At 36.5% G+C, this 22126-nt stretch overlaps 1 protein-coding gene and 1 pseudogene across 1 annotated transcript in view; both read left to right on the top strand.

Moving 5' to 3' along the window:
• COG6 (component of oligomeric golgi complex 6) overlaps nucleotides 1-18179 on the top strand; it is an 84793-nt gene extending 66614 nt beyond the window's left edge. Inside the window, exon 19 of the mRNA XM_002721095.5 lies at nucleotides 16074-18179. Coding sequence (XP_002721141.3) covers nucleotides 16074-16221 — 148 coding nt within the window. The 3' untranslated portion in view covers nucleotides 16222-18179. The remainder of the gene's footprint in view (nucleotides 1-16073) is intronic.
• Nucleotides 13697-14253, top strand: LOC100356235 (large ribosomal subunit protein uL24-like; annotated as a pseudogene).
• Nucleotides 18180-22126: the final 3947 nt, after the last annotated feature.

The following is a 22126-nucleotide window of genomic DNA, read 5'->3' as shown; positions in this document are numbered from 1 at the left end:
TTAGTTATAGAATACTTAAGACATTTGCATTTTGAGCAGTGATTATTTTTAACCATAATGATTTATCATCATTTGAGACTGTATTTCCTACATGACAATAGTGATTAGCAAAGAATTTATACCAAGAAACTAGGCAGAAAAGATGGCTGGCTGGCTGGCTGGCTGGCAAGATAGATAGATAGATAGATTCCTACATATATTATTTAAGATAAAGGGTGAAGAAAATATGAAGATATAACAAGATGATTGAATAGGGAAAAAATGAGTTGATTTTTTTTTAAACAGAAGTATGTACTTTATTATACCATCTGAGAAAAATATATAAAATACAAAGATTTAAAATAATGTTTTTTTTTAAACTTTGAAGCAGATTTGTTATGTTCCAGGTTTCTTTTTTTTTAACTTTTATTTAGTAAATATAAATTTCCGAAGTACAGCTTTTGGATTACAGTGGCTTTCCCCCCCATAACTTCCCTCCCACCTGCAACCCTCCCATCTCCTGCTCCCTCTCCCATTCCATTCACATCAAGATTCATTTTCAATCATCATTATATACAGAAGATCAATTTAGTATCTATTAAGTAAAGATTTCAACAGTTTACACCCACACAGAACATAAAGTGTAAAATACTGTTTCAGTACTAGTTATAGCATTAATTCACATTGAACAACACATTAAGGACAGAGATTCTACATGAGGAGTAAGTGCACAGTGACTCCTGTTGTTGACTTAACAATTGACACTCTTATTTATGGCGTCAGTAATCTCCCTAGGCTCTTGTCATGAGTTGCCAAGGCTATGGAAGCCTTTTGAGTTCGTCAACTCTGATCTTATTTAGACAAGGTGATAGTCAGAGTGGAGGTTCTCTCCTCCCTTCAGAGAAAGGTACCTCCTTCTTTGATGGCCTGTTCTTTCCACTGGGATCTCACTTGCAGAGATTTTTCATTTAGTTTTTTTTTTTTTTTTTTTTGCCAGAGTGTCTTGGCTTTCCATGCCTGAAATACTCTCATGGGCTCTTCAGCCAGATCTGAACGCCTTAAGGGCTGATTTTGAGGCCAGAGTGCTATTTAGGACATCTGCCATTCTATGAGTCTGCTGTGTATCCCACTTCCCATGTTGGATCGTTCTCTCCTTTTTAATTCTTTCAGTTAGTATTAGCAGGCACTAGTCTTGTTTATGTGATCCCTTTGACTCTTAATCCTTTCATTGTGATAAATTGTGAGCTGAAGTTGATCACTTGGACTAGTGAGATGGCATTGGTACATGCCACCTTGATGGGCTTGATTTGGAATCCCCTGGCACGTTTTTAACTCTTCCTGAAGAGGAATTCAAGAGAATGATAAGATTCCACAAGCAGCCAGCACTGTGACATAACAGATTAAGCCACCACTTGCAATCCTGGCATTCCATATGGGTGCCAGTTTGAATCCAAGCTGCTCCACTTCTGATCCAGCTCCCTGCTGGTGCACCTGAGAAAGCAGTGGAAGATGGCTCAAGTGCTTAGGTCCCTGCACCCACATGGGAGACCTGGATGCAGTTCCAGGCTCCTGGCTTCAGGCTGGCCCAGCCCTGGCAGTTGTGGCCATTTTGGGAGTGAAAGAGTGGGTGAAAGATTTCTCTCACTCTTTCTTTTTTCGTCTCTGCCTTTTGAATAAATAGACTTTTTTAAAGACCATTCAAGAACACAGAGAAGCAAACACAATAGTTAGAGAACTTGACATGTTTGAGAAATTTGGGTGGGATATAAAGATATTAAAGGAAAAAACCAACTATTAGAAATGAAGATATCAGTATGCCATATAATGGAAAACTAACAACAGACCTGGTAAGGTGAAAGAAAGAATTTTTGAGCTAGAAGACAAATCTTAGGGAATGTCTAATTAGACAAAAGGAAGGAAGGAAGGGAGGGAGGCAGGGAGGGAGGGAGGGAGAGGGAGGGAGAGAAAGAGAGAGAAAAGGAGAAGGAAAGGAAGGGAGGGGAAAGGAGGAAGGAAGGGAGGGAGGAGAGAGGAAGGGAAGAAGATGAAAAAATTAGAAAAGCCAAAACCATGTTCAGGATCTATGGGATACCATCAAACACCCAAATATGCATTTCTTAGGAGTTACTGAAGGTATGGAAAAATATAATGGCTTAGAATTATTTAGTGAAATAATAGCAGAATATTTACCTAATTTGGAGAATGATATGGACATTAAAGTGCAGGAAGCAGTTAGAAACCACAATAGACAAGATCAGAAAAGTTCTTCACTACAACACATTATAGTCAAACTTTCAAAAATAAAACATCAGAGATCCTATACTGTTCAAGAGAGAAATGCAAGATTACCTTTAAAGGATATCCAATTAGAATGGCAGCTAATTTCTAAACAGAAGCTCTTTGGGCTTGGAGAGAATGGAGAGACATAGTCATGTCCTAAAAGAAAAAAAAAAAAGCTGTAACCTAGAATACTGTACTCAGGGACACGCTCATTTATAAATGAATATGAAATAAAAGCCTTCCAAAACAAGCATAAATTGAAAGAATTTGCTACTACCTTGCCAAACTTATAAATAATACTTAAGGATGTGCTACTTACAGAAACAGATAATTAGCAACCTGGAAGAATGTGAAGGCAGGAAACTTTTTAGTAAAATTACAAAAGAAATCCAAAACAAAAACTGAGAATATTTACAGAAAAATGGCAGAAACAAGTCATTAATTACCAGTAATAACCTGAGATACGAATGGCCTAAATTCTCCCATTAGAAGATACAGACTAGCTGAATGAATTAAAAAACAAGACCCATCTTTATACTGCCTAGAAGAAAAACACCTCACCAGTAAAGATGCATAGTGAAAGTGAAAGGATAGAAAAACATATTGTATGCAAATACAAATCAGAATAGAACATGAATAGCCAGTCTGATATCACACAAAATAGTCTTTAAATCAAAAAACTGTTACAAGAGACAAAGAATGTAATTAAGTAATGATTAAGGGATCAATTCTGCAGGAAGATGTGACTATAGTAAATGTGTATGCACCCAATGCTAGGGCACACACCTATTTAAAACAAATGTTAATGGATCTAAAGGGAAACATAGGCTCCAGTACAATAATAATGAAAGACTTCAACCCTCCACTTTCATCAATAGACAGATCAACTATACAAAGAAATAACAAGGCTAATTTACACTGTTGACCAAATGGACCTAAATGATATCCACAGAACATTTTATCCCATGCTGTAGAATACATTCTTTTCAACAATGTTTGAACATTCTCTAGGAAAGACCAAATGATAGGCCATAAAATAAGTCTCAACAAATTAAAAAAGAAGTGAAACCATACCATGTTTCTTTTTTTAGCACAATGGATTGAATTTGGAAATTAACAACATAAGAAACTCTAGAAAATATGCAAATATGTGGAGACTGAAGAACATTCTTGTGAATGAACAGTGGGTTATAGAAGAAAACAAAAAAGAAATAAAAAACTTCCTAGAAATAAATAAAGTTGACAACACATTATATCAAAAACTTATGGGATACAGTAAAAGCAGTATTTAGAGGAAAGTTTATAGCAGTTAGTACCTACATCAAGAAGTTGGAAAGGCATCACCTACGTGATCAAACAATGTATCTCAGGAACCTGGAAAGATAAGAACAAATGAAAACTGAAATTAGGAGGGAAGAAATAATAAGAGAAGTAAACAAAATTGAAATGAAAAAATAATGAAAGATCAGTGAAATGAAAACTAGTTTTTCAAAAAAACAAAATTAATAGACCATTGGATCAACTAGCCAAAAATAGGAATTGGGGGAGGAGAAGATCCAAATTAATAAAATCAGAGATGTTACAACAGATATCACAGAAATAAGTATTATCACCAGTTGTTACTACAAACAACTATATGCCCACAAATTGTAAAAACTAGAATAAATGGATAGATTTCTGGAGACATACAATTCACCAAAATTGAAGCACAAAGACATAGAAAACATAAATTGAATACTAACCAAGAAGAAGATTGTATCTGTAATAATGTGTGTCCCAACAAAGGAAAGCCCAGGACCAGGTGGCTTCTCCACTGAACTCCATCAACCTTGTAAAGACCTAATCCAAGTTCTTCTTAAATTATTCAAAACAATTGAAAGATAGATAATCCTCCCAAACTCCTTTTATTAGCATCACCTTAATTCCTAAACCAGAAAAAAAAAATACAAGAGAGATAACTGAGCCAATATCCCTGATGAACACAGATGCAAAAATCCTCAACAAAATATTAGCTAATTGAATCCAGCACCACAACAAAAGGATCATCCATTATGACCAAGTGGGATTGGTCCCTAGTATGAGGGATGGTTCAGCATATGCAAATCAATAAACATGGTACATCACATTAACAAATGGAAGCATAAAAATGTCTGATTACTTAAATAGTTGCAAAGCATTTGATAATACACCACATCCTTTCATGATAAAAAAAAACTTAAGGCGTGTATAGAAGGACCATAGCTCACCACAGTTAAGGCAATATACGACAGACTCAACAACCAGCACCATCCTGAATGGAGTAATGCTGGAAGCAGTTCCACTAAGATCCACAAACAGAGGTTTTCCACTGTCACCATTACTAGTCATTATAGTTCTAGAAGTTACAGCCAGAGCCATTAGACAAGAAATCAGTAAGATACAAATGGGAAAGGAGGAAATAAAATTCTCCTTATGTGCAAATGATATGATCTATACATAAGGGAAACAAAAGAGTCCACTAAGGGACTATCAAAAGAGTTTGGCAAAATTGCCGGATAAAAAATTGATACAGAAAAATGAATAATGCTATGGCTGAGAAAGAGCTTGTAACATCAGTCACATTCACAATATCTACAAAAAGTAACAAATATATTAGGGTAAACTTATCCAAGGATGTGAAAGATGTATACAATGAAATTATAAAACATTAAGGAAAGAAATAGAAGAAGGTACACACCAAAAAATGGAAAAATCTTCCATGTTCATGGATTGGGAGAATTAATCTAATCAAAATGTCCATAGTACCCAAACCATTTTACAGAGTCCATGTAATCCCAATCAAAATACCAAGGACATCTTTTTCAGATCTATTAAAAAAAAATCACCCTAAAATTCATGGGAAACACAAGACCCCAAATAGCTAAAGCAATCTTAAACAATAAAAACATAGCTGGAGACATCATAGTACCAGTTTTCAAGACATATTACAGTGATTACAATCAAAACAGATGTGTACCAATGGAACAAATTAGAAGCCCCAGAAAGTAATCCACACAGCCAGTCTTTGGCAAATGAGCTAAAATCACTCTTTGGAAAAAGGAAAATCTCTTCTACAAATGATGCTTGGAAAATTGGATCTCTCCATGCAGAAGTATGGAATGAGAATCCTACTTTACAGCTTATATAAAAATCAACTCAACAGTGGATCAAGGCTCTATACCTCAGACCTGAAACTATTAAATACTAGAGAAAAACTGGGGGAACACTGAAAGACCTTGGCATGGGTAATATTAGCCTTCTGGAGCCCAGGCAATGAAAGCAAAAATAGACACATGGATTTATATCAAGCTAAGAAGCTTGTACACAGCAAAGGAGACATGCAGCAAAGTGAAGAGGCAGCTGACAGAATGGAAGAAAATATTTGCAATGTATATTTCTAATAACAGATTAATAACCAGAATGTATAAGGCGCTTAAACTCAACAACATCGTAACAATCCAGTTAAGAATGGACTGAAGATATGAACAGGCATTTTTCAAAGGATGGCGTACAAATGGCCAATTGACACATGTAAAGATGCTCAGTATCACTACCCACCAGGGAAATGCAAGTTTATATTAAATTTCACCTGAATCCAAAAATAACAAATGCTGGTGAGGATATAGCAGAAAAGTACCCTAATACCCTGTTGGTGGGAATGTAAACTATTATACCTGTTAGGGAAGACAGTATGGAGATTCCTCAGAAAATTGAAAATTACTCTGCCATATGATTCAGCCACCCCATTCCTAAGAATTTATCCAAAGGAAGTGAAATCAGCATGTGACAAGGTTACTTGAACTCTCATTTTTTAGAATCTCTATTCACAATAGATAAGATACGGAATCAATCTGGATGTACATCAACTGAATATAATGACTAGATAGAGTGCATTATGCAGTATTACTTAGCCATAAAAGGAATGAAATCTGTCTTTCACAACAAAATGGATACAGTTGGAGACAGTTATGCTTAGTGAAATAAGCTAATTCCAAAAACCCAAATACCATGTTTCTTCTTATTTATGGTAGCTAATATATAGAGTCCAAAAAAGGTAACGTATATGAGTGGAATTGACATTTGGAAATTTGATTAGTTTTTATGGTCTTTGTCAATACTCTTATTACTACTTTGAATTTATCATTTAGTGGGAGATTAAGCTGTGACAATCAAGTAAATTGGAAGTATATCATTGGGGCCAGCGCTGTTTTTTTTAGCAGGTAAAGCAGCTACCTGCAGTGCCAGCACCCCATATAGGTACTGGTTTGAGTCCTGGGTGCTCCACTTCCAATCCAGCTCTCTGCTAGGGCCTGCAAAAGCAATAGAAGATGACCCATGTCCTTGGGCACCTGCACTCGCATGGGAGACCCAGAGGAAGCTCCTGTCTCCTGGCTTCGGATTTGCTCAATTCTGGTCATTGCAGCCACCTGGGGAGTGAATCAGTAGATGGAAGACACCTCTCTGTCTCTTCCTCTCTCTGCCTCTGCCTCTCTGTAGCTCTTCTATTCAAATAAATAATAAATCTTTTTTTTTAAAAGTATATCATTGCAAAATGAAAAAAAATTAAGGGGAAGGGAGGGAGAAGCAAGGGTATGAAGTATCATTCTGTTCTTAAAACTGTATTTGAAATACATGAAATCTGTTCCATTTATATTTATAAATAAATAGAATGAATGTACAGAGTTATTATTAGAAATTTAAAGGATGGGGTAGTAGAATGGCAAAATAATAGAAGTTTTTGACACTACAGAAACGTATATACAAATAACTGACATGCTTATTACAAATCAATATCTATGGATCCCAACTTCCCAAAATACTGTATATATATGTATATATGAGTGTGGATGTGAATGTGTTCATGTCACTAGACAGGCAGACACACAGAATTTAAATACCCTTAACTCTCAGTGGAACAGCTGAAAAGCTATTGTACCTTCTAAGGACTAACTAATGAATTACTTCACTTTACAGTGGAAAAATTAGCTAGGAAAAGTTAAATTACTTGTTGAAGGCAACAGTAGTAAGTAGAAGAGCTTCAATCCAAGTCTTCAGACAGCACTTTCCTCCAATGTACCATTTCGTCTCTACTCCATGGTATAGGGTTCATGAGAAAACACTTAATGAAATTGAGTTTGTGGACCTGGCTTTAACAGTATTAGATGGATGAACTCTTACATTTGTCCAGAAATTGGACTTGGTGCTATCAATTGAGTTTCTCCTTTGGATTTTATTCAGACTCATTTTAGAGAATCTCCTTTCCATTGTATTTCTATAATGTTGATTTTAGAGCTTTCCTGTAGAGCGGAAGAAACAGTTCCTTTTCCTTCATCTTCTTCCCACTATATGAAAGACTACATTTTCTCTCACGATTTTGCTCTTTTTTCTGCAGCATACCCATGTTCATGTTTAATTTTTCAAAAATATTTATTTATTTAAAAGTCGGAGAACTTCCATCTGCTGCTTCACACCCCATATGGTCACAACAATGAGGGCTGGGCCAGGCCAAAGCCAGGAGCCAAGAGCTTCATCTGAGTCTCCCACATGATTGCAGGAGCCCAAATACTTGTGTCATCTTCCACTGCTTTTTGCTGGCCATTGACAGAACATGAACTGGCATCTGTATGTCATGCAGCATTGTAGGCCAAGCAGGTTTACTTGCTATTCCACAATGCTGGCCTCCACTTTCATGTTTTAATCTTGTCCTTAATCCTATCAGCTTCATAATCTGAATGAATAAGCTCTATGCCATCAAATATCACCCTTTAAAATCAGTTATAAGCTCTTTCTTGGATTATTTGGCTTGATTTTATTTAATTATCAGTGTCTTAGCAGTATTGCTTTATCCTGGATTTCTTTGCAGAATTATGGGTTAGCAGCTGTGGTGTGAATTTAGACTTTTATAAAATGATTTTGCTTAGAAACAGTGTACCGTGAGTTACAGCTAACTGAGTGAGTTTAAAATTTTTCACCTTTAAGACTTAAAAATAAAATTTACAGTCCATTACTTTAGAGTTTTCAATAGGTCACTCTACATTTACCAGTTCTGAATTTTCAAAAATTATTTTCTATTCACTATTCCATCTTATTCTGATTTTAAATTTCTTAAGAGAAGTAATAGCCTTATTTCTGTGTAATCTTTAAATATTACCAAAATGTACATTTTGTCTAGGTCTAGTAGAGTTTCTGGAAGATGAGGTATAGTAATTAATTCTTTGTACATTTCCTAAAAGCCTCTATTAAATATTCTTTGTATAAAGAACAAAAAGCACTATTTCTTTTGTTGTTTGTTGCTAAAGATGTATGTATGTATGTATGTGTTTATTTGAGAAGTAGAATGAGAGAGGGAGAGCCAGAGAGAGATCTTCTATCTGCTGTTTCATTCCCCAAATGGTTCTAACCCCTGGTGCTGGGCCAGGCCAAAGCTGGGAGCCCAGAACTCCATCTGGATCTCCCACTTAGCGATTTGGCTTGATTAGCATGGAACATTAGCATGGAACCAGATTGTAAACTGATAATCTGGGATTCTTAATTGGCATTCCATTATGAGATGTTGGCAGTGGAAGCCATGGTTTAACCCACTGTGTGACAGCAGTGGCCCCTGAAATGCTGCTTATAAAATCCAGCACCTGACTTGTTGGAAAATGGGTTATTAAACATATATTTTTATCTGCGACAGGCATTTATACTAGTTATAAGACTCTGATTAAGATGCCCACGTCCCGGCCAGCGCTGCGGCTCAATAGGCTAATCCTTCACCTTGCGGCACCAGCACACCGGGTTCTAGTCCCGGTCAGGGCGCCGGATTCTGTCCCGGTTGCCCCTCTTCCAGGCCAGCTCTCTGCTGTGGCCCGGGAGTGCAGTGGAGGATGGCCCAAGTGCTTGGGCCCTGTACCCCATGGGAGACCAGGAGAAGTACCTGGCTCCTGCCTTTGGATCAGCGCGGTGCACCGGTGCGGTGACCATTGGGGGGTGAACCAACGGCAAAGGAAGACCTTTCTCTCTGTCTCTCTCTCTCACTGTCCACTCTGTCAAAAAAATTAAAAAAAAAAAAAATTAAAAGAGATGCCCACATCCCATATCATAGTTCTTGGATTTGATTCCTGGCCCTGACTCCTGAGTTAACCTTCCTGCCAGTGCAGACCCTGCATGGCAGCAGTGATGGCCCAAGTAGGACTCCCATGCAGTCCTCATGGGAGACCTGAGTTCCCAGTAACTGACTTTGGCCCAGCCTTGTCCTGGCATTTCAGATATTTGGGAAATGAACCAGGAGATGGATTCACTCATATCATACCTTCTGTCCTCTGACCTCCCTTCCTCTTCGCTCCTTTCTCCTCTCCTTTTCCCTTCACTCTCCCCTCCTCTCCCCTTCCCTTCCTTTCTTCTCTCCTCCTCCTTTCCTTTCCCTCCTCTCCCTTCCCCTCCCCTCCTTTCGCCTCCTCTCCCTACCCATCTTTTCCTTTCCACTCCTCTCCCTCTTTCTCCCCCCACCTCTTAACTAAATAAAAAAACATAGCTAACAAAGTTCAAAATACCAGTTTTTCATATTTTTCTATTTCATTTATGAAAATTTTTTTGTATCACTTTGATAGATTCATTGTTAAGCTCAATTAATTATAGGAAGGATCACCAATCAATAGATCAAAAAATACCTTGAAGCCTCATTTGGTTTAGTGGCTTTCCAAGCCAGTTCCTACCATCATCCCTTCCAGTGGAAAGAGTGCAACTAGTAATGTCACTCCACTCTGCTCAGAGAATTTATTCAATGTACCTTCTGTGATTTTAGAACGTTTAGCAAGTTTTGGAAAATGTCATGTTTCTCAAACTTTCCAAAATTTCAGACTCCATCAGAATGGGGTACAGATGATCTAAGATCAGAAGTGGACTTCCCTTCTCTTTCTATCCAACTTTTTTTTTTTTTTTTTTTTTTGACAGGCAGAGTTAGAGAGAGACAGAGTGAAAGGTCTTCCTTCCGTTGGTTCACCCCACAAATGGCCGCTGTGGCTGGTGTGCTGCACCGATCCAAAGCCAGGAGCCAGGTGCTTCCTCCTGGTCTCCCATGCGGGTGCAGGGCCCAAGTACTTGGTCCATCCTCCACTGCCTTCCCCGGGCCACAGCAGAGAGCTGGACTGGAAGAGAAGCAACTGCGACAGAACCGGCCCCCCAACCGGGACTAGAACCCGGAATGCCAGCGCCGCAGGCGGAGGATTAGCCTAGTGAGCTGCGGCGCCGGCCTATTTTTGTTCTTTTCTAGATTGATTTATTCCCACAAATAGTCTAACAAATATATCATTCAGTCATTATTATTCCAAAAGAACATAATTCTTATAAAAACAGATTAATGGGTGTTTTATTGAAGATGACTTGAAGGCATTCATTTGTATGACAACTAACACAGTGTTATTACCACCATTACTATCATGTTAGATTGGTCAGTTGTGTAACTATACTCTTGACTATATGAAATTGCCATTAATGTATGAAAAGGTGGTGGCTCATGAGTCCAGAATAAGGCTCCATAAATTAAAAAGTTACTTTTTTTCTCCCTCCTAAGTATTCACTAATATTGACTTATCACCTGTCACATTCAAAATATACTCAAAATATACTGCGTGTTAAAGGATATATGAACATGAACAATATGAAATTACTTGAAGTTTTGCAGGACAACTGCAATGTGAACATCATATGTTTCTGTAATCCTAAGTATTTTTAAGCAACTTTAATTGAGAGACAGACAGGTCCCATCATTGAGTTAATCCTCAGATGCCGGCAGTGACCAGGGCTGAGCTGGGCTGGGTTGAAGCTAAGTGCCAGTTACTCCATCCAGAACTTCCACATGTGTGACAGGAACTCAACCACCTGAGCGGTAACTGCTGCCTGCGTGGGTCATTATTACCAGGTAGCTGGAGTCAGGAACAAGAGCTAGGTATCAAACCCAAGTATCCTAATGTGGGATGTGCATGTCTTAACCTGCAAATTAAATGCCTACCCCCTAAGCATTTTAGAGTTCATTTTGATGTTTTGAAATTTGTTCATATTGAAGTTATTGTATTCATTCAGTGTCCAGCCATCCCCTTCCCCAACACAAAGGTTTTGGTTAGGTTCTGAGAATCAAGAAAATGTAGAAGTTTAATATTTTAGGATAATAAAGGAGGCCGGCATCACGGCTCAACAGGCTAATCCTCCGCCTAGCGGCGCTGGCACACTGGGTTCTAGTCCCGGTTGGGGTGCAGGATTCTGTCCCGGTTGCCCCTCTTCCAGGCCAGCTCTCTGCTGTGGCCCGGGAGTGCAGTGGAGGATGGCCCAAGTGCTTGGGCCCTGCACCCACATGGGAGACCAGGAGAAGCACCTGGCTCCTGCCTTTGGATCAGCGTGGTGCGCCGGCTGCAATGCGCCGGCCGCGGTGGCCATTGGAGGGTGAACCAACGGCAAAAGGAAGACCTTTCTTTCTGTCTGTCTCTCTCTCTCTCTCTCACTGTCCACTCTGTCAAAAAAAAAAAAAAAAAAAAAGAAAAGAAAAGAAGAAGTACATGAATGTTCCAAAAAGAAAGTAATTCTTTGTAGTTCTGAAGATCAGGGAAGATCTCATGGATGAGATCATATTTTTGCTGCACATTATTAAGAGAATTTAGAAGTGATGAAAAGAGGAATTCTAGGCATATGGGAAAGTGTGAGGTCAGCAAGGGCAAGGTAGAGGGAACAGAGAAGTTGAGAATAGTGATGAAGATGTTATTAGCGATTTTGAATGATATGGAAGGAATGTTGACTTCTCTGAAACCAAAGTAAGCCATTGAAGCTCCTTGAAGACCCCAATAATAGTGAGCCATGATAAAAAGTATGCTGTATAAAGATTCATCTATAGCAGTGCTTATGATGGATCAACTATAGAAGAGATGGGAAGAAGGAAGACCACATAGGAGTGTTCTGTATACTCCAGGCAAGTGATCATTAGAACCCTGAGGTTATGGGATATTGTTATTATATTAAATGAAATAGGAAACTGCAAGAAAAATAGGTTTGGAAGTAAGGATTGAAAGATACTTGTTTAATTTAGTATTTATAAAAACCATAAAGTTAGTGTCAGTGTTCTTTATTATTTATATAAAAGGAACAAATTTAATGTATTTCATATATACAACTTTAAGAACATAATGATACTTCCCTCCCTACCCTCCCTCTATCCCTCCCTCCCCTCACTCCCTCCCTTTGTCTTTCTTCGTTTCTTGTTTTTCTTTTCATTTTTGCAGTGACATACATTTTTTCAAATTATTTTTTTCTTTTTTTTAAATTTTAACTATATTTTGCAAATTCAATGTGGTTTGTAGATAAAATTTTAGGAACATAATGATACTCCCTTTCTTCCTCCTTCCCTTTCAATTTACTTATAATAATAACAAGCTTAACCCTCCACTAAATATAGAATTCAACAAGTACTAAATAGAAAAACCACTGTTCCTCAGGAGTACAGACGAGCTATAAACAAAAACTAAATCACAAAATGTCAATTTCACTCATACACATTGCATATTTTGTACTCTATATGTTAGCTACCACAAATCAGAGAAAACATTTTTCATTTTAGAACTGGCTTATTTCACTAAGCATAATGATCTCCAGATTTTCATTCTTTTTTTATGGCTGAGTAGTATTTAATCATGTACATATACCACATTATCTAGTTGTTAGTTGATGGACATGTGGATTGATTCCATGTCTTATCTATTGTGCATTGAGCTGCTAGAAACTTGGGAATACAGATAAATTTTTCATATGCTTCTTTTATTACTTTTGGGTAAATTCCCAGGATTGGGATGGCTGGGTCTTATGGTAGATTTATTTTCATATTTCTGAAGAATTGCCACACTGTCTTTCATAATGTTTGTAAATCACATTAACAAATTATAGAATAAAAACCATATGCTTATCTCAGTAGCTGCAAAGAATTCATTTGATAAAATACAACTTCCTTTCATGATACAAACTTTAAACAAATTGTTCATATGGAATATAGCTCACCAGAATCTAAGGAATATATGACAAACCCACAGCCAGCATCATATTGAATAGGGAAAAGCTGGAAGGATTTCTACTTAGATCTGGAACCAGACAAGAATGCCTACTCTCACCATGAGTCTAGTTGTGGAAATTTTAGTCAGAGCCATTAGACAGGAAAAAGAAATCAAAGGAATACAACTGGGAAAGGAGGAAATCAAATTGTCCCCCTTTGCAGATGATATGATCCTATGCATAGGGGAGCTAAAAGAGTCTACTAAGAGAGTATTGGAACTCATAAGAAAGTTTAGCAATGTTGCAGGATATAAAGTCAACAAAGAAAAATCAAGTCTTTGTATGCTCAAACAAAGATGTATCTGAGAAGGAACTTGTAAAATCAGTTGCATTCACAATAGCTACAAAATAATTTAAATATGTTGGGATAGCCTTTGGTGGCCATCGCCAGAGCGGCAGCTGCCAAAATGAAGTTCAATCCCTTTGTGACTTCTGATCAGAGCAAGAACCAGAAAAGACATTTCAATGCCCCTTCCCACATTCGCCGGAAGATTATGTCTTCTCCCCTTTCCAAAGAGCTGAGACAGAAGTACAACGTGCGATCCATGCCTATCCAAAAGGATGATGAAGTGCAAGTTGTGCGAGGACACTACAAGGGTCAGCAAATTGGCAAAGTAGTCCAAGTTTACAGGAAGAAATACGTCATCTACATTGAGCGGGTGCAGTGAGAAAAGGCCAATGGCACAACTGTCCATGTGGGCATTCACCCCAGCAAGGTGGTTATCACTAGGCTAAAGCTGGACAAAGACTGCAAAAAGATCCTGGAACAGAAAGCCAAGTCTCGTCAAGTAGGAAAGGAGAAGGGCAAATACAAGGAAGAAACTATTGAGAAGATACAAGAATAAAATCATCTTATATATGCAACTTTCATTAAAAACTGAAATGAAAAATAAATAAATAAATAAATGTTGGGATGAACTTAACCAAGGATGTGAAAGAGCTTTACATTGAAAATACAAAATATTAAGGAAAGAAATAGAAGAAGTCACACAAAAAATGCAAAAATCCTACATGTTCATGCTTTGGAAGAAGTAATATCAATAAAATGTTAATACTTCCCAAAGCAATGTACAGATTCCATGCAATCCCAATCAGAATAGAAAAAAACAGCCCTGAAATTCTTATGGAAACAGAAGAGACCCCCAATTAGCTAAAGCAATATTAAACAATAAAAACACAGCAGAAGGCATCACAATATTAGATTTTAAGACATCTTACCAGGTAATTGTAATCAAAATAATCCTGGCACTGGCACAAAAATAGACATTGTTACCAATGGAAGATGTTAGAACCCCAGAGATTAATCCACACGTCCACAACCAACTAGTCTTTGAAAAATGAGCTAAAATTACTCCCTCTCTGATGAAGGAATAGCCTCTTCAACCAGTGGTGTTGGGAAAATTGGATCTTCACATGCAGAAGTATGAATTAAGACCCTTACATTATATGCTAAAGAAAAATCAACTCAGCGCATCAAGGATCTAAACCTAAATCTGAAACCATCAAATTACTAGAGGAAAACATAGGGGAAATACTAAAAGACATTGGCATAGGCAATGACTTGCTGGATAAGACTCCAGAAGCACAGGCAATAAAAGCAAAAATAAACAAATGGGATTACATAAAGCAGAGCAAAGGAAACATATAACAAAGTGAAGAGGCAACCAACAGAATAGGAGAAAATATTTGTAATCTTTATATCTGATGGAAGATTAATATCCAGAATACATAAAGAATTCAAGAAACTCAACTACAACAAACTAAACAATGTAGTTAAGAAATTGGTAAAGGATATGAGCAGGCGTTTTTCAAATGGTGAAATACGAATGGCCAATTGACACATGAAAAGATGCTCAGTATCACTATCCACTCGGGAAATGCAAATAAAAACAACAGTGAGGTTTCACCCCACCCCCTTTATAATAGCTATCATCCAAAAATCAAAAAGTAACAAATGCTGGTGAGGATACTTAGGAAAAATGTCATTGTTTTATGAATAGATATATATATATGAATAATGCAAGTAGCTGATGATAGTAAATAACATAAAATATGAGAGTTGATGCTGATTTAATGAACTGAATTCTGGTTATCTTGGCTGAATAATTTTTAAAAACATTTGAAAGACTGTATTATTATTGTATATGCTTTTATAGAAATGTGTCTTCATGACAATACTGTGATTCTAGGCAGATATCACAGTTTATTCCAGTGATCTGGTAGATGAAGAGAAATCAAGGGGATATGGTTTTTTACTGTTGGAGATGTAGGTAAAGGACAATATATTGTAAGCATGCTTGAGACAAAATGTGTTGACAAATTTGATTGTAAGCTTCCTCCTTTCATGAAAATAAAGATAATGTGTTATCATTTGTTTTTGTAATATCAATACCTTGCTGGTGGGTACAGTTTGTGTTTCTTGTTTAACAGTGTACTTATACAAGGCACTTGCCATAAGGCTTCAGCAGTAAGCAAGGCAGTCATTGTCCTCTGGGACCTACAGAGTAATGAGAAGTTAATCAATCATAAAAATTAAATCAAAATAAATTGTGTAGATTGTCAGTGGTTATTAATAGTGTGATAATTATGTGTGATAATTATGAAGATGCGATGCATTGAATATGAAATTTTCCCATTTTTTGAAATGCATTGAAATGAATTTCTTAGTTTCTTAGGAACACTTTCTTTTCAGATGATGTGTTTATGCTTTGTTTGTTTGTCAATAGAGAGCAGATCATAAAACAGTCCACAGAATTAGTCTGCAGAGCCTATGGTGAAGTGTATGCAGCCGTGATGAATCCCATCAATGAATACAAAGATCCAGAGAGCATTCTACACCGATCGCCACAGCAAGTGCAGACACTTCTTTCCTGATTGTGTTGTTTATTTTGTTGGCGAGGTTTTACATCCCTAGAACACTAAAGATTGTCATTTTTAAGGCTATTAATTTTCACTTTTAAATTTGATAGAATTTTATTTGTAATGTGCAACTGTAGGTTGAAATAATTTCCTTTTTTCTCAATAAACTGAAAGTAAGATAACATGTTGGCCTGAGTTCGTACTGCTCCATATCTGACTTTTTTTAGAGATGCTCTATACGTTGTTACCTGCCTTTCTATCTCTGCAATTTCTTATTGATTCTGTAACATAAGTGTATGACAAAAGGAAGATGAGAGGTGCAAATGTTTTTAAGACTATTTTAAAATTAATAGCATATAAAAATTGTCTGCACTTAACAATTAGTATGAGGATATTTCCTAATAAATATCTCTTTATCTAAAGATTCATGCCCTTTCTTATTGGTTACTAATGTTAGTGGTTTTGCTTCATAGCTTTTTTGAATCCTACCTGTGTCTTTGTCCCCAAAATAACTGCCTGAAATTGTTAGAAGAAAGACAAAGGATGGTGGATTGTGCTGCTTATGTACATAGCAGGGAGTTCCGCATTGTACATAACTGACTACACATTTGCTTGTGAATGTAGATGTGCAGTTAGCAAAAAGGAAAAATGAGAGGGAAATCATTTAAATAGAGTGGATTCCAGTCAGGTGTCCTTGGGGATAACTCAAGGTAGAGCTTAACACTTTAACTGAGTTTTAGGTCAGTACACATCCTGGACTGCGTGTTTAAAGATAGGTGTTTGCTATATAGTATGGACCCTACATCCACAAACTTGCTCTGATGTTGAAAACAAAGAAGCAATGATCTTCTTGTATACCGGCAGAGAGATTGCCAGAACAGTTGCTAGCGGGCAGCAGGTCTGCTTCCCAGATTGTGGCTTAGCCTCTGACTTTAGAATTGTTTTTCTTTTAATTTTTTTTATTAACTATAGTTGTACATGTTTATAGGCTACATTATGACATTTCAGTATAATTCTATACTGTGTACTGATCAAATCAGGGTAATCAGCATTTCCCTTTCTTTGATATTACTTTATGATGAGAAGCTTGAATCTTCTTTATTTATTCATAGATCATATAATTGGTTACTCTGAACTGAGCAAGATTCAGAATCACTGTAGTTTTTAAAAAACTGCATCTCAATATGTTTGATGTGGCTAACAGTTCTTAATAGCAAAAAAAGAAAAATTGAATTCCTGGTATAGAAAAGTAGTCCTTAATTTATGAATGATAAAACTGAGGCACAAAGGAAAAAATTGACTTTTTAAAGATTTATTTATTTATTTGAAAGAGTTAAAAAAGCAGAGGCAGAGAGAGAGACAAGTCTTCCATCTGCTGGTTCACTCCCCAAATGGCCGCAATGAGGATATGACCTAAAGCTGTGCCAATCCAAAGCCAGAAGCCAGGAGCTTCTTCCCACATGGTTACAGGAACCCAAGGACTTAGGCTGTCTTCTATGGCTTTCCCAGGCTTTTAGCAGAGAGCTGAACCAGAAATGGAGCAGCTGGGAGTCGAACCATCAACCAGATAGGATGCTGACACTGCAGGTGGCAGCTTCACCTGCTATGCCACAGCGGCTGCCCCAAAAATTAATTATTTGAAAATATTTGTAAATAATAAAATTTGTAGAACATGGTTTATTAACCTCTCTGAAGTTTATAATTGTTTATAACTAATATGATTCTTTGGAGTAAGAATGATTGATGATCTATCATCCATTCTGGTATGAAATTTTATTTTTGGTCTTTCTCCTTCAATGAGTAAATGTGATATGTAAAAGAAAATAAAATATAATTTAAATTTTACATAACTTATTTCTACTGTGAGAACAATGTTGACACTTTACCATTTGTGAATTCCTTTGTTTTCTAGAAAAAAATGTATTTTACCTCTTACCTGATTTACTCAAAAGATTAAACTATTTTGAGTAGCAGTCTTTGGAGTGTTTTTTTGCACATTGTCAATGTGTTTTTGGAAAATGTGCAAATAGGAAAAGGAAGCATAATTATGTGCCTCATAACAGTGTTTTGTTAATGATGAACTGACCATTAGAATACCATGAGATTATAACAGAGTTGAAAAATTCCTAGGACATAGGGAAATCATGTTATATGTTATGCATTGATAATATGGTTGTGGTGATGCTGGCATAAACATACTTGCTGTGCTGTTAGCTGTATAACAGTATTGCCGCTAAATTAAGTATAGTACATAATACTTGATAATGATAAACAACTGTTTCATTGGTTTATTATTTACTGTGGGTTTTATCTTATCGTGTATTCCTTATTTAACATTTACTGTAAAGCAGTATGCTGTGTTATTCTGTCAGCAACCTTCATATATATGTTGTTTACTGCATCTCTGTTGCAGCACCTCTTGTGCCTGATTTAATCTCATGTTGTCCTGTTCATCATGGCCCCTGAACAAACATAATCCAGTGCTAGTGTTATCAGTAAGAGACTAAATAGCCTAGGTATATGGTGGGCTATCCTATCTAGGTTTATATAAAAACATTCTATGATTTCACACAGTGACACACCTCACAAGGCATTTATGATAGTGTGTCCCCATCAATAATGATAATTATAATCATAGAAAATTTTATAAAGTATAAAACAGTTATACACTACTTTTGGGTACACATATTGTAAAGCTATAAGGGAAACAGGAATTGATTATGGACCATAAACATACAGGATTGTTGAAATGAATGATCATGTTCTGTTAGACTTGGTTGTTGGTATGTGTTATTTTTTTAAATATTCTTTAACATTCATTATTATATGAATTCTCATTGTATATTTCACAACTTAAAAAAGGCTGTTTAAGTAATTTGTTAGCATAAGGCCTTGACTAAAGTTAGAACTCAACACAGGGTGAATATCTGTTATCTGAAATGCTTAGGACCAGAAGTTCTTCGGCTTTCAAATTTTGGAATATTTTCATATATATACTGTGATTTCCTATGGATGGAACCAAGTCTAAAACAAAATTCATTTATGTTACTTATACATACAGACTGAATATGATTTATACAATTATTTTAGTGTACCTTTGATCCATCACATGATATCAAGGTGTGGAATTTTCCACCATGGCATTGTATAAGTGCTCAGGAAGTTTCAGATTATGGCTTTTGGGATTATTGATGTTCAACCTGTATATATATATATATATATATATATAATATATAGTATATATATATAAAATATATACTAAAATATAAATATATATATAATATATAGTATATATATATATAAAATCACTTACTACTATTCAAGTTTATTTAGTACCATCTAAGATTCAAGATCTGTGATAAATACCAGAGTTTTAAATATTAGCAAACCATGTCAGTAGGGAATCCTCTGTCTTGTAGAGAGGTAGTTACATGCATTATAAATAATGTAATTTGGTAGAGTGCTTATGCATGTAAGTAAGAAGAAAAAATGAATAACAATCTTTTTTAACTCAGTTGAATGCATATACTTGTTATTGAAGTCCTGGAGATCACAGACAAACTAAATTTCAAGCAAGAACTCTAGAGTTTTTATTCTGAGATGATTACAATGACTGGGTCCCTTTATTTGGTCAAGATGTAAAATTGTCTAACAGCATGATGACCTCTGCAACAAATGATGGATTAAGAAATTGCAAAATTCTGCCCCTCCATAATGCAACACCAAAACTGGCCTGCCTGCAAAAAACTCAAAATCAACCTTTCCAAATCTCTGGAAACTATTTGAAAGCTTACACCCACCTGGGTCATTAAAAAAAAAAAAAACACTGAATTTTTGTCAGAACAGCGAACATTGTGGTGTTTTAATTAATATTGATTCCATACCTTGTTCTAAGCTCAGTAGTAGCTTTGAAAAGAATATCCTGCATTTCTCATAACAGGAAAGGTAGAATGAACCTTTTTTGCAGATTATTCATATTTTATCTGACTGGTGATCATTCAGAAAGCTTGTTTTTATCTTACTTGAAATTCATCCAGTGTAAATCCACTGTCTGGAGGACATGTATCTAACACATTTATTGATAAATGCTTTGTCACTGCTACCTGAAGAAATGAATGATTGTATCAAATAATAAAGTAACTGAAAAGATTTGGGAATGAGATATTCACAAGGACATTGAAACTGTGATACATTCTTAGGGATCTAAAAGTGTATGTGCATGTTTGGGAGTGTGTTTCTGAGCATCCTCAGTAAAGACCAAAGATACCCCAAGATCTCACCTCTACTTGACCTTGAGTTTTTGTGCAAGTAGGAAACAGAGGCTGAAAAAAAGTCAGAACTTGCCTGGCTGAATGTTGAAGGCATGCCACAACATGCACCCTGAGCACTTAAAACTGAGAAATTCTTTAGTTATTGGCATGAAAGTAAATCTTTATTCAAACTTTAGCTGATAGTCAAGCTAATAGATTAGATACTTAAGTGATCACAACATTAAAACATAGATTTTACAGAATAAGTCATTAAAACACAATCACATATACAAAAGTTCATAAAGACACACAACCACAAGTATTTTAAAAGGCAGCAATAAAGTGGCTATGAAGTGGAAGTATATGACTTCCAGAATGGATACATTATCATATTTAAATATCTATTTTTTTCAAGGAAAACATAGGTAAACACCCAAAGTATGACTTACAGGCTGGAAAAGTAGTCAATAAACACTGTCCTTGAGGAAGGCCAGATACTGAACTTTCTATACAGACTGAAGCTATTTTAAATGTTTAGGAGTTAAGGAAAATATGTCTGAAGAACTAAAGTATGAAAACAATGTTTCACACATGGAGAATATAAAAATTATAAAACAAATTTCTATAAAGTTATAAATTCTAAAAGTTATACTTTATACCTATATTTTATAAGATGTCTAATAAGAAATATCTGTGGGCATGAGAGTTGCAGAACAAAAAATTCACTTGGGATTCAAAACATCTTTGAGTAGATAGAGAAAAGGGTCAGAAAAATTGAAAGTCAATTGAGGCCGGCGCCGCGGCTCACTAGGCTAATCCTCCGCCTAGCGGCGCCGGCACACCGGGTTCTAGTCCCGGTTGGGGCGCCAGATTCTGTCCCGGTTGCCCCTCTTCCAGGCCAGCTCTCTGCTGTGGTCAGGGAGTGCAGTGGAGGATGGCCCAGGTGCTTGGGCCCTGCACCCCATGGGAGACCAGGAAAAGCACCTGGCTCCTGGCTCCTGCCATCGGATCAGCGCGGTGCGCCGGCCGCAGCGCGGCGGCCATTGGAGGGTGAACCAACGGCAAAGGAAGACCTTTCTCTCTGTCTCTCTCTCTCACTGTCCACTCTGCCTGTCAAAAAAATAAAAAAAAATAAAAAAAAGTCAATTGAGATGATCCAGCATGAGGAAAAGAAAGAAAGAATGTGAAAATAGCCTCAGAAACCTGTGGGATACTACAAACAATAAATGTATAATGGGAAACTCAGAAAGAAAACAAAGAGGAAGAGAGGGGAAGAATATTTGTAAAAATGTCAGAAAACTACAAAATTTGTGAAAAAAAATCACACATTCAAGAAGTTCAGTGAAATTTAAGTAGATCTGCATTGAGACACAATCAAAATCAAACTGCCAAAAGCCAGACTAAGACAATTTTAAAAATAGCAAGAGACCGGTAACTCATTATGTACTAGTGTATTTGATTTCTCATCAGAAACTATAGAAGCTGGAAGGAACTGGGTGGCATATTCAGAGTGCTGAAAAAAAAAAATTCTGTGCTCACAAAATGGAAAATGTAGGAGAATTAAGACATTCTCTGATTAAGAAAAACTGAGAGTTCATTACTGGCAGACTCCCTAAATTAATACTAATCAGGGTTGTTGAGGCTGGAATGAAAGGATCTTAAATAGTAAC

Source organism: Oryctolagus cuniculus, chromosome 9 (genome assembly GCF_964237555.1).
Source record: "Oryctolagus cuniculus chromosome 9, mOryCun1.1, whole genome shotgun sequence".
In the NCBI taxonomy this organism is placed as follows: Eukaryota; Metazoa; Chordata; class Mammalia; order Lagomorpha; family Leporidae; genus Oryctolagus; species Oryctolagus cuniculus.
Note: the sequence above shows the minus strand (reverse complement) of the source record. Positions and strands in the feature narration are given on the sequence as shown.